The sequence below is a fragment of the Xenopus laevis genome, chromosome 9_10L (assembly GCF_017654675.1).
Source record: "Xenopus laevis strain J_2021 chromosome 9_10L, Xenopus_laevis_v10.1, whole genome shotgun sequence".
Taxonomy (NCBI): domain Eukaryota; kingdom Metazoa; phylum Chordata; class Amphibia; order Anura; family Pipidae; genus Xenopus; species Xenopus laevis.
The window spans coordinates 106538462-106551689 of record NC_054387.1 but is presented as its reverse complement, the minus strand read 5'-3'; the positions used below and the strand labels follow the sequence as shown (position 1 = coordinate 106551689).

Genomic DNA, 13228 nt, shown 5'->3' with positions numbered 1-13228 from the left:
TTATTCTCCTTTTAGTACAAGGCTTCCTGTTCTCCACTCCTTGCAATGGATTTTTAATCTGAATCTAAAAATAGAGAGCAGATTCATTTGCAAGGGTTAGGCTTAAGTGCTGTGTGGGGCTCTACGGTTATTATTGCCCTTACCCTAAACTTGAGCCTAACCCTACAGCCCATGGTCAACATTTTAACATGAATATGGCTTGTGCTGAACCTTATTAAAACAATAGCAATCTGAATAATGAATTGGTTTTGAGAAAGGGAAAGGGTTTGTTCACACAGAGGGCTTATCAGTGGGCTGGTAAATTGCTCATAAGAACAGGACGCACAATGTGCCTGTTTAGTGCAACAAAAAAAAGATTAAAAAGATATTTGTTGAACAAAAACAGACATAAAGTATGTTTAGTACAAGCCATATTTAACCAAAACCATTTTTTTTAAAAAAAGTTGGAATATTGCCTCTTTAAAGGGGTAGTTCCCCTTCCAACACTTTTTTCAGTTCATTTGGTTTCAGACAGTTCATCAGAAATAAAGAATTTTTCCAGTTACTTTCTATTTTCAATGCGTGACTGTTTTTCTAATATTGAAGTGTAAAGTGTTATTTTTAACCTTCTAAAGCAGCTCTGGGAGGGGGTCACCGACTCTGTAAACTGTTATAAATTGATACATACAATATCGCCAAGTTGAAGGTGGCCATATTAAGAAAGATCTACCACTTGGCAACCATGCCAAAAGAGTGGATCTGCAGGTGTATGGCCAGCCTATAATAAGCTCTGAAAAACATCAAATAATATATCTCCATATGAACACAAGAATAACCGTCAATTACCAAGAGGGATGCAGTTGCTAGACGGGTTAAAACTCCCTATGAGTAACAGTGTTTGGGATGTTATGACTATGCTGTAATAACCGTTTTACCTTCTAAATGCAGACCTTTATTGCTATACACAGACCCCTGTATGCTTCTAAGTCACAAACAAAATCCTCAGCTCGCTGTCAAGTATAATTCCCAGGGCCATGAGCCAACACAGCTGTGAGCTGCGGCTCATGTGAACTTGAGGGCGAGGAGTTTGGCATTATCAAGCAAGGCTCTAGGATCAGCAAAGTGATCAAGGTAATGATAAGAAACAGAACAGTGCAATTAAAACTGGTTCCTAATGCCAGCTGAAGAGGCCAAAGAATTTTCTTATTAATCCCATGGTGCAGAAATACTCATTTACGTTGGGAGCCAGCACACGGCAGAATCGGGGAGATTTAGTCGCCTGGATTTAGAACTGCCTTCTGGAGAGAACGCCAGCGCCAATGCACTTGCGGCGCTTCGATATCCGAAGTCGCCGGAAGTTGCCTCAAGAGGAAACTTCGGAAATCAAAGCTCCTCGAGTGCATAGACGCATGTGTTTTTTAGTTTAGCAGGCGGCAGGCAGGGGGAAGGCAGTTCGGATAGATTGTTGCCCCGAAGAATAGGCGATTAGTCGCCAGGCGACTAAATCTCCCCGAATCTGCCCGTGTGCTTGAATCCTAGTAAGCAGGTAGCAGAAACACAGTGGAACATATGATGAATAAACTCACTAGGAGAGCGTCCGTGAAAGTAATTGTAGTACTGAGACACATAAGTAAGCATGCTGAGCCTGTCAGGGACCCGGAGTTTCACCATATCTTCAGCATCCAGCAAGGCTGGAATTCCCAGCTTCTCCTCAGCGACGCAGAAAGCCTGCAGCAAGAACGAAAGTCAAAAATGTCAAGAGTTGTTGCTTCCTCAATAGCCTGGCTTGGAACACAAGATACATCTGTAATACAAACACTAAGGAGTAACCTATCAAAAGGGAGCTTTGCTACAGATATGTATTCTGCCCATTTCCCCCCATCGACCTCAAAGAGATTGGATTTCTCTCCATAGGGCAGGGTTATTTTACCTGAGGCGTTCTGGAGTAAAGTTGTTAGAATTTGCCTCCCCAGCCTCAAGCTCAGGCTCAGGTTTGATCTGAATGTTGCTGAGCTGGGCATTATACCACAAGATGTGACATATTGGCAATTTAATAGTTCTATTTCATTAGTGAGATCCATGGAACTGTTCTGACGCTGGCTGTACAGCATGGAGTACAAGGGAAAAGGGCACCCTAAGAGTAAGTACCAATTTGGCACGAAATGCATTAGGCTACACATGTTCTAATAAACATTTTTTAAATTTTACAACTGCCTTTGCTACTGTATTTACAATTAGTGGGGGTTTTTTTCACTTTTTTTAGTTTTCCATCTTTTGGCAACCTTTGGACTGGGGTTCTTTGTGAAACATTTTTGTAAACTTTATACAATATATAATATATATTACTCCTTTGGAGCAGATATGCATGCCATTTTTGGTTATTTAAAAGGGCACCCTGTGTTCATAGTGGATGAGGGTCTAAAATGTATGTTCTATAATGCTCTATAAATAAGAACTACGGCTGGGGTCACATATGAGAATAAAGGAGAGCAGCAGACAACGAAAATGGTCCCTACTATGATGTTACTGCTGTTAAATGGCAGTTCAGGGCTGCACAGCCAAATGGTTGTGATGCTTTTACCGGAGTTCCTACAACCGCCCTTCTGACTTTCACACGGCAGTTAAAAGGTGGTTCACCTTCACGGTAACTTTTAGTATGTTATAGAATGAAATTAAACAAAAAAAACCTTTGGAGCAGGCACTCAATGAAGGCAATCTTCCACCAGGCAGATAAATTAAAAGTGAAAAGTTTATTGTGTCCACAGACTTACACGTTTCGTGATAAACACTTAATCATAGGCTTCCCTATGTTTTAGAATGACCAATTCTAAGCCACTTTTCAGTTAAGGTGGCCATACACGGAGAGATCCGCTCGTCATCGCCAAACGAGCGGATCTCTCTCCGATATGCCCACCTTGAGGTGGGCAATATCGGGCTGATCCGATCGTGGGCCCTGGATCGCGGGACCGCATCAACGAACAGATGCGGCCGCGATCCGACGGGATTTTTAGTCCCATCCGATCGAGATCTGGCCGACTTTCGTCCAGATCTCGATCGGGGAAGCCCGGGCGGTCTGTCAGCAGCTTTTATCGACCCGTGTATGGCTACCTTTAGTCTTCACTATTTATTTTGTATCGTTTTTGAATGCTTAACCTTCTTCTTCTGACTCTTTCCAGTTTTCAAATGGGGGTCACTGACCCCATCTAAACAACACATGCTCTGTAAGGCTACAAATGTATTGTTACTGCTACTTTGTATTAACTCATCTTTCTATTCAGACCCTCTCCTATTCATATTCCAGTCTGCTATTCAAATCAATGCATGGTTGCTAGGGACATTAGCAACCAGATTGCTGCAATTGCAAAGTGGAGAGCTGCAGAATAAAAAGCTAAAAAAATTCAAAAACCACAAATAATAAAAATGAAAACCAATTGCAAATTGTCACTCTCCACATCATACTAAAAGTTAATTGAAAGGTGAACTACCATAGTAGCCAAAATAAAAGCTGTTTTATCCAGTTATAATTAGCACCTACTAATCATCCGTAAGCCCTAACACACCTTATACAGTGGTTTGATCATTTCCCTGATACAAAATTACTTTCCTCCTAATACCAAGAACACGAGAATTAAAACTGGAGAAGTAAAATAACCAGTTTCTAGCTCATAATCGTATTGCATTGGTTAAAATATGACTCAACATCTGCGCACACATAAGAACATTTTAGATATCCATTAGCCCTATACCAAGAAACAGAACGGCAAGACATTTTTTTTTATTAATCTAAGAAGGTTCTTCCCACTATAGGCCTCAAATATAAGCAGATCAGCTAGCAATGGGTTTTACTATACCTAGGTTTCCATGAGTAAGGAAACTTCCCACCTAAAATAAAAATGATATCATGTACAGGTATGGTATTCATTATCCAGAAACCTGCTATCCAGAAAGCCCAGAATTACAGAAAGGCCATGTCCCATAGACTCAATTTTATCCAAATAATTTTTTCTCTGTAATAATAAAACAGTACTTTGTACTTGACCCCAACTAAGATATAATTAATCCTTATTGGAAGCAAAACCAACTTATTGGGTTTATTTAATGTTTACATGATTTTCTAGTAGACTTAAGGTATGGAGATCCAAATTACGGAAAGATCCCTTATCTGGAAAACCCCAGGTCCTGAGCATTCTGGATAACAGGTTCCATACCTGTATCTATGCTTCCGTAGCTGGAAACTGCACTGTATATTTAAGGACCTCCTTTTTTAGGCCGTGTTTACAGAAGTGGCTGCATAACTAGGCAGTTGCAAGGAAAACTTGCAAACTACATTCATTGATTTGTTTGCATAGTATTCCTAATCTATTTTAAGCAGAGGTTTGAAAAGGGGCTGTGTTTTATTGGTGTACCATTTATTGCAAAATGTTCCAGAAATACTGCCAACTTGGAGGCGATCTCTCTCATTCTATTTAAAGAACTAATGACCTGTTTTTATATACATTTAACTATACCATTAACTTTGCCCACATTTGTGTTAAAGGAGAACTAAACCCTAAAAATGAATATGGCCATATCTTATATACTGAACTTATTGCACCAGCCTAAAGTTTCAGCTTGTCAATAGCAGCAATGATCCAGGACTTCAAACTTGTCACAGGGGGTCACCATCTTGGAAAGTGTCTGCGACACTCACATGCTCAGTGGGCTCTGAGCAGCTGTTGAGAAGCTAAGCTTAGGGGTCAAGCAGAAAATGAGGGTTTGTATATCATATAAGCTGATGCTACAAGGCTGATTATTAAATTCTGATGCTAATTGCACTGGTTTCTGTGCTGCCATGTAGTAATTATGTGAATTAATTACTAATCCGCCTTATATTGTGACATTTATATTCTATGTGTACTGTATATTGTGAGTGGGTCCCTAAGCTCAGTAAGTGACAGCAGCACAGAGTATGTGCAATGAATCAGCAGAAAAGAAGATGAGGAGCTACTTGGGCATCTTTGGAGACACAGATCTTTAAGGCTAAATGGCTGTGGTTGCCTTGGGCTGGTACAGAAGCTCAAAACATAATGTACAACATTTCTGCCTCACTTCTTTAGTTAGGCTTTAGTTCTCCTTTAAGGCTGTATGGAGAATGGTTCCCAATATAAAATGGCAAAGAATGCACTTGCTGGAAATTTATTTTTATCTGTCTGGATCCTTTTTCAACATATATATGAAGGGCACCCACAGGAAAGGGCTGGCAGTTGGGCCTAGCTTGGGGACTGCACCTAAGTATGTCCTCTTGTGAAAACAAGGTATATAGTTAGAATATTGTTTATTATATAGTTATAGTTCTGCAGAATATCTGGGCCATTTACCATGCAGGTTTTATGCAGAGGGCATGTCAAGGATACTTATATAATGCTACATGTATGGGTCCTGTTATCCAGAATGCTTGAGACCTGGGGTTTCCAGAGCATCATACCTTAAGTCTACTAGAAAATCATGTAAACATTAAATAAACCCAATAGGCTCGTTTTGCATTCAATAAGGGTTAATTATATCTTAGTTTGGATCAAGTAAAAGCTACTGTTTTATTATTACAGAGAAAAAGGAAAAACTATTTTTAAAAGAAAATTGGATTATTTGGATAAAATGAAGTCTATGGAAGATGGCCTTTCTATAATTTGGAGCTTTCTGGATAATGGGTTTCCGGATAATGGGTTTCCGGATAATGGATCCCATACCTATAATATATTTAAGGATGCTGCAGTCATGGATGTAGCCATAGAAATACAACCCTATTATAAACGGAAGGAGTGGTATAATTATGTATAGGCTGTGAGTTGCGTTTCAACCCATTTGCAGAAGATCATCACACTTACCAAGTGGTTATTCTCATATACATTCTCCTTGCTGAGTGAATCAAAGTTTCTGAAAAATAGCAATATTAAACAACATTAGTTTCAGGCCACAGAAAGAAAATAGCAGACTCTAAGGGGGTGGGGGATTCACAAAAATGTTGGTATGTACACAATTCTTAAAGTATAGGTGTAAAGTGTGTAAAAATGTCCTAAGCACAACAAATTCACACAAATTCACAGTATCTAGTAGAATTATTTAAGTCAAAGGCAACTGGACATTTAGAGGTTTTTTTTTCTTGAAAACGTTTCATCCGAGTGGCTGAACTGAAAAAGCCAATCGGATGAGTGGTGAAACATTTTCAAGGAAAAAAAAACTCTAAGGGGGTTATTTATCAAAGTCGAATTTAGAGTTTTAATACATCCAATGAACTCAACGGTTTCTTATTTAAGAAAAAATACGAATGGAAAAAAACTTGCTTCTGAGGGTTAACAACCTGAAAACTAAAATTAATCGAGTTTTCGCCCAAAACCCTCTGAAAAAAAGGTGAAGGCTATTCTGATCTTCAGATGGTTCAAGGGACCTCTGCCATTGACTCCTACATGATCTCGACAGGTTTTAGTTGGCATATTTTCGGGTATAATAAATCTTGAAAAATTCAAGTTTTTTTTTTTTAACCAGAAAGATTGATTTTTGACCAAAAAAATAACCTCGAAAGCACAACTCAATCCTTAATAAATCTGCCCCTAAATGTCCAGTTGCATTTGACTTTATTCTACTAGATACTGTTTATATCATGACCTGGATAAATGAGAATCAACATAGACAAGATATCTTATTGTTGGATTTGCCACCAAAGTTTCGTATACATGGTACATAATGGTCGTAATTACACTATGCGAATGTCGCTTGTGCCATTTTTGCGAAAATCACTGACATTTTTTACATTTGTGAATTCCCCCCTTTGTGTTTGCTCTTTAAATGGGTTATTCAACTTTTATTTTGTTGTAGAGATTGACATTCTGAAAGAATTTGCAGCTGGTTTGCAATTTAGGCCTTCTGGTTGCTAAAGTTCAAATTAACCTAGCAACTGATTTGAGCAAGAGACTGGAATCTGAATAGGAGGAGAAAGATGAGCCGTTAAAAGCAGTAATAACAGTGAATCTGTAGCCTTAAAGGGATACTGTAATGGGAAAAATAAGTTTTTCCAAAATGAATCAGTTAATAGTGCCCCAAGTCATTCATTTCCAAAATGAATCAGTTAATAGTGCCCCAAGTCACATGACTTGGGGCAGCTGGGAAATTGACAATATGTCTAGCCCCATGTCAGATTTCAAAACTGAATGAATCAGTTAATAGTGCCCCAAGTCATTCATTTCCAAAATGAATCAGTTAATAGTGCCCCAAGTCACATGACTTGGGGCAGCTGGGAAATTGACAATATGTCTAGCCCCATGTCAGATTTCAAAACTGAATATAAAAAAATCTGTTTGATCTTTTGAGAAATGGATTTCAGTGCAGAATTCTGCTGGAGCAGCACTATTAACTGATTCATTTTGAAAAAAATGTTTTTTCCCCATCACAGTATCCCTTTAAAGAGCATTTGTCTTTTTATATGGGGTCAGTGACAGTAATGTAAAAGCTGGCAAGAGTAAGAAGAAGAAGGCAAATAATTCAAAACTATAAAAAGAGAAAAAATGAAGGCCAATTGAAAAGCTTCTTAGACTTAGCCATTCTATAACATACTAAAACTGAACGGAAAGGTGAACCACTCCTCTAACGTGAAATCCAGTTTATGACTTAGTCATTTTAAAATTGTTTGCCTGTACAATTAACGAAATACATTGTATATCATATGAATGCATTATACACATATATAATCATGTAGAGTGCTGCTGTAGGGAGGGTGGGATGACAGTCATATCCTGTGTTTCATTGACTTTGCTTGATTCCCATCTATTCAGATGTTTCCTGCCAGACAGTCGACTACCCCACTGTCACAATGCTGGAGGGACAACAGGCTGTGTGATGTATAAGCCAAACTGATAAGGATCGTGATATTAATGAGACAGGACAGGCGAACAATATCCAAATGGACAATGCCTTACTATCTGTCAGCAAGCAGCACATTGCACTGGTGCCAAATACTAATTTCTACTGCTCCCTTAAATAGGCTGCTCTGCTTCTGATTATTTGGTACTGACTACACTACACAATGCACTTGAAGTCCAGGTCATGAACATACACATGTAGGGGCTGATTCATCAAGCTAGAAAAATCATTACGGTGTGGAGACCAATAACCGTGAAAACGGTAGCAAAATTGTTTATCAAAATTATAAAAAGATATTTATTAGGACATGTTAAGCCTAACGCGTTTCATGCCAATGGGCACTTACTCATACGCACGAAACGGTTAGGCTTAACATGTCCTAAAAAATAATAATTGTTATTAATACTTTTGCTACTATTTTCACTGTTATTGGTCTCCATACCATAATGATTTTTCTAACTTACAACCAGTAAGTCACTAGCTCATGTAGTGAGACCATATGCTACTTTTTCCAAGACCTTTTGAACTTTAATTTAATTAATTGTAGGAACAGAACTTTACACCATTCACACTCATTGGCTGATTCATCAAGTTCGAAGAAAGAACAGGACTGTCCATCACTAAAACGGATCCACAGGACCAGAAAAGGATTAAGTTAAAAAATATATCTTTATTTTATACAGTTAAAAATGTATTCTTGCATCTCCATCCACCCTTTGCGTTTCGTGGAGATGCAAATATACATTTTTAACTTTATAAAATAAAGATATATTTTATGGATCCGTTTGAGTGCCGGACAGTCCTGTACTTTTTTCGAATTTTCTGGCATGCCGCTCCCTAAATCTGGGGGTATGGGGCTGATGCACCGGACAACATCGACTGCTCAGTGAGATATTTACAGTATATTCTGGGGCACCTTGTCTCTTAAACCATTGTGATTCATCAAGTGCCTATAAACACAAGCATGGGATCCATTATCCGGAAACAAATAGAAAAAACTACCCAGGAAAGGAAAAAAGGCAAGAAACATTCCAACATTTCATACTAGAAACTCCCCACTAGATTGGCCAAATTATTACAGGTATGGGATCAGTTATCCGGAACCCCGTTTCCCAAATTTCGGCGAGGCCGTCTCCCAAAGACTCCCTTTTATGCAAATAATTCACATTTTTTTTTAAAATGATTTCCTTTATCTTTGTAATAATAAAATAATAAAAAGTACCTTGTACTTGATCACAACAGGGATATAATTAATCCTTATTGGAGGCAAAACAATCCTATTTGGTTTAATTAATGTTTCAATTATTTTTAGCAGACTTAAGGCATAGAGATCTAATAGACCCTTATCCAGTAAACCCAAGGTCCCGAGCATTTTGGGTAACAGGTCCCATACCAGTATATGTTTTATATTGATTTTTCTTTCCACTGGGGTAATGGAAAACATTTTGAAACACATATTAAGAACATATGACAAAAGTGTATCTCAACAGATTAAATGGAAAATAATGTATGAAAAATACTAATGTGGTCATTCATCTACAGCCAACATTTTCCACTCTCGTTTGACATGGCAAATGCAAAATGAGGAAAGTCCTGCCCCGGTCAGCTGAAGCTAGGACAAGCTATGCTGAGGTATGGGGAATTTAACACATTAGTGCACACATTACAATGGGCTCTTTGATCCCTGTACAAACAGAAGTCATGGATGTCAAAGTGCCTCCTGCTGTCGTGAACCACAACAGTTTGGTGAGTCGGACAGATCTGCCATTGGAGAATGTCATTAGCCCAACTGGATCTACTATGACTCATCTACTATTTAGTACTCACAGACGGGAGCATTTCCTGAAAAGCTGCAATTTGAAGGATCCCCAGGGTGCAATGGTAGAAAATTCAAATAATAGAGCAACTTGTATTGGTTTCCCTTTAGGTAACACATTGTTAGATCTCTAAAGTACTGCTCAAATCCCTCTTCTCTTTAAACAGACATTAGCAAACAGTGTTCCTTTTCAAAAGTATTTGCATTTATACCGCATGTGGATAGTAGGTAGCTTTATACAAACTTTGTTCAAGTCCTTTGTGTTCCATAAACAAACACATAATCCAGCACCCACCTGTGCACGCAAGCTTTTTGAATATATGCATGGCCTACAAAAAATTAAATATAAATATGGCAATAATATGCCAAAGGCTGACCATAGGCTGATAGCACAAGGGTACATGGTACATTTTCTCCAGGGCGGTCAACAAAATATCAAAAGATACATTTATGCAGACGTCATTGTAACACTCCGACACCAAAACATTGCAATCGTGTAACCATAGTAGAAGGCAGTTTTCTATTTTCCTGCGAAGCAGTGCAGTAGGCAAATATCCACAACTGAAAGGCACTGTACAAAGTCTTTATCGACCAATAGCTGGAAATACAGGCCAAAGACGACTACAATATCTTAAGCTCCCATTGGATATTATGGGATGTCCTGTTTCCCAGTTGATAAAGGGGGTGGGATCATCTTGTGCTATGCTCTGGGTGCTCCCCCTAAGAGGCTGGTGTGAATGCTGAGGGCTCAGAGGCAGAAGTATGCCTCATTTTCTGGATTGAGTAGAGGTACCAGGACCCCAAGAACAAGGATGATTATTGATAGTCAGGCTCTGTCATAGTACACTCCAGGGGCAACATCAGTAAGCAAGGGAAAATCAGTTCCCCAACATAAGAAAATAATAGGGTTACAGACCCCAAGGAAATACTTGCCTAGTGCAAGGATCAGAGGGACCCAAGGTACCCGCCATCACCTGAATGGCATTCAATATTAGAACCCTCTGCATCTGTGAGTAAAGGACCCCATACACAAGCAGATACAAGCTGCTGACAGATTAAGTTGGCAGTTTATTGCCCAGTATACGGGGCCCTCCAATGGGCTTCCCCAAGGGATATCTTGCCAAAAGCCGGACAAATGTTGATCGGGCGTGGTTTAAAATCGAGTTGGATTGAGGACCGTGGTTTGTTCATGCGGCTCTCGATCCGACCGCCAGCATGCTCACCGTTGTTATCCGATTGTTGGGCCCCGTCGCCTACGATCAGATCAGCCAGAGTCGGGAGAGATACACTCGTTTGGCGAGGTCACCAAATGAGCGGATCTCTACATGTATGGCCACTTTAAGAGTCTACCCTTTAATGTGTTCTACCTCATTTGAGCTTTTTTGGAGTGAGTATATTACTACTGCATTGTTGTCAATTCTGCTACTGATATATTACACAATCCGCTGCATATAAACTTCAAAGAACACTAGAAAATTGATAAATTTACTTGCATTTTACAATTTCAACATTTCGCCTGTGCATTGGTGTGAGCCCTTAGAAATATTACCCCTTTTCTGTATGCAACCCCGTTAGAGAAAGGTGGGCATTACAAAATAAGGAAAAAGAAATACTACAGAACATTTATTTCCTGTTTATTCTGACGTGAAGATTTATTGGTCTCTTTGCTGGGGCAAAGCAACCCGAGTTTAAATTTTGTCCGTTCCCTTTTATTTTTAGGCTCATCATTGCCACATCACTCCTGGAAGCCGCAAACAGCCGGCACATCTCAAGCCAACATCCACAGAGCCATTTCAGTTGGAGTGCGGCACACAAGCGAGCAGAGGGCCCGACCAGTCACTTGGATGGAACGCAAGCCAGTCTAACAACCACCATGCCAAAGACTTTTTTGTTCAGCATATGTGGATAATCATCTTCAGAGATCCAGTAAATTATATCACATGGGATAAATCTGGCATCCCCCAGGGCACAAAAATGTGCTACATTTTTGCTAATACTGGAGGAATAAGGCAGTTATGACTAGTGAGATCTCCTGGGCTGTCTTATACACATTCAAGAGATGTTATTCAACATCAAAAGAGGTTATTCAAAAGCTTAAAAAATTGGACCGTCTCCCGTAAAAATGATTTCCTTTTTCTCTGTAATAATAAAACAGTACCTTGTACTTGATCACAACTAAGATATAATTAATCCTTATTGGGGGCAAAACAATTCTACTGAGTTTAATTCATGTGTAAATTATTTTTGTATAGGCATGAAGATCTAGATTACGGAAATACGCCTTATCCAGAAAACCCCAGGACCTGAGCATTCTAGATCCCAGGTCCCATACCTGTAGTTAACTTCCACAGAATGGGAAACACATCAAGAACCAGTCCAGTGCCTGGAATGAAAAGCACGAGTGCTGGTTCTTTTAGGGATTTCCAGTTTAAGACAATAGGGTAGTAAAAGTGCTTTTCAGCCACTTTAGAGCTTCCCTTCCCACTTAAGATTTATTTTTCTAGAACAATTAGCAACAAGAAAAAGCAGGGTAACATTGTCAATAACTATTGAGAACAATGAAAATTGCCATGAGTATGGCACACTGAGGAAACAAGATAATGATCACCCACTATTGGAATTAACTGCCAATTGCACATGGGTTCTCTGCCGCTTTTCCATAGAAAAGTCACAAACCAGAAAGTGACATTAAGAGTAAAAAGGGCCAATAGAAGTGTTCATGAATAAGGAGGAGGATAGCTTGAAGTCATCTACCACTAACATTGAAGCTTGGGTCATATCCCAAGTGGAAACTCTTTATGACATTTGGCAAGTCACTATATCTCATGATTATGAGTACATAGTTTACTCATGTTTGTTTTTCTGTTTTGGCAGTCTGTGACTGCAATCACACAAGTATACAGATGGTTGGCTAAATCAGTCAGAGTTGGCTAACTGCATGACCTGGTCTCATCTGTGGCCAGCTTAGGGAAGAGAAACAAACAAGACCAAGACACAAAGGGAATTCTAGGACACCATCAAAACCGATATGGCCCTTTGGGGTCCCATACATGCCAGGAGCAAGTGTGCTTACAATTTCTACCCCATAATGGTTCTTCTTGCCACAGTTTTAATGTCCCTGCCTTCAAAAATACAATTGTGCTAAGCATTTTTTATCAGAGTGCACAAACAAATCACTGTGCATGCGATGATTATTGAAAGAGAAGTTAGCAGACCAAAATTTATATTTAAGTCTTGATTACTGTAAAATTGTATACAGATGATGTATTTCTTGTTTAAACTTTGGAGCTAGGGTTCTGGCCAAATCAGAAAATTATGAATTGAAGCCAGCTAAATATGGGCCAGTATTGGGTAAGGACTCTTCTATCTGTGTACGGAGCTTACTGGCTCGATTCTGGGGCCCAAATGACCCCTCTGACCAATATCTACCCCTATGGGATATTATTTAGGAAAGCAGGAAAAATCTTGTTGTGCAGGATCACATAGCTATGGATCCCCCATTTCATTCAAATGTTGATCAGTCTAATCTTCCCTTGGCAG

General features: G+C 39.2%; 1 protein-coding gene across 3 annotated transcripts in view; it reads right to left on the bottom strand.

Annotated features, from left to right (window-relative positions):
• micall2.L (MICAL-like 2 L homeolog) overlaps nt 1-13228 on the bottom strand; it is a 68046-nt gene that overhangs the window by 26843 nt on the left and 27975 nt on the right. For all 3 annotated transcript variants that reach the window (XM_018234337.2, XM_018234338.2, NM_001092362.1), the window contains 2 exon segments: nt 5844-5892; nt 1566-1707 (listed from right to left, as the gene is read on the bottom strand). In XM_018234337.2, the coding sequence (XP_018089826.1) occupies nt 1566-1707; nt 5844-5892 (191 nt within the window).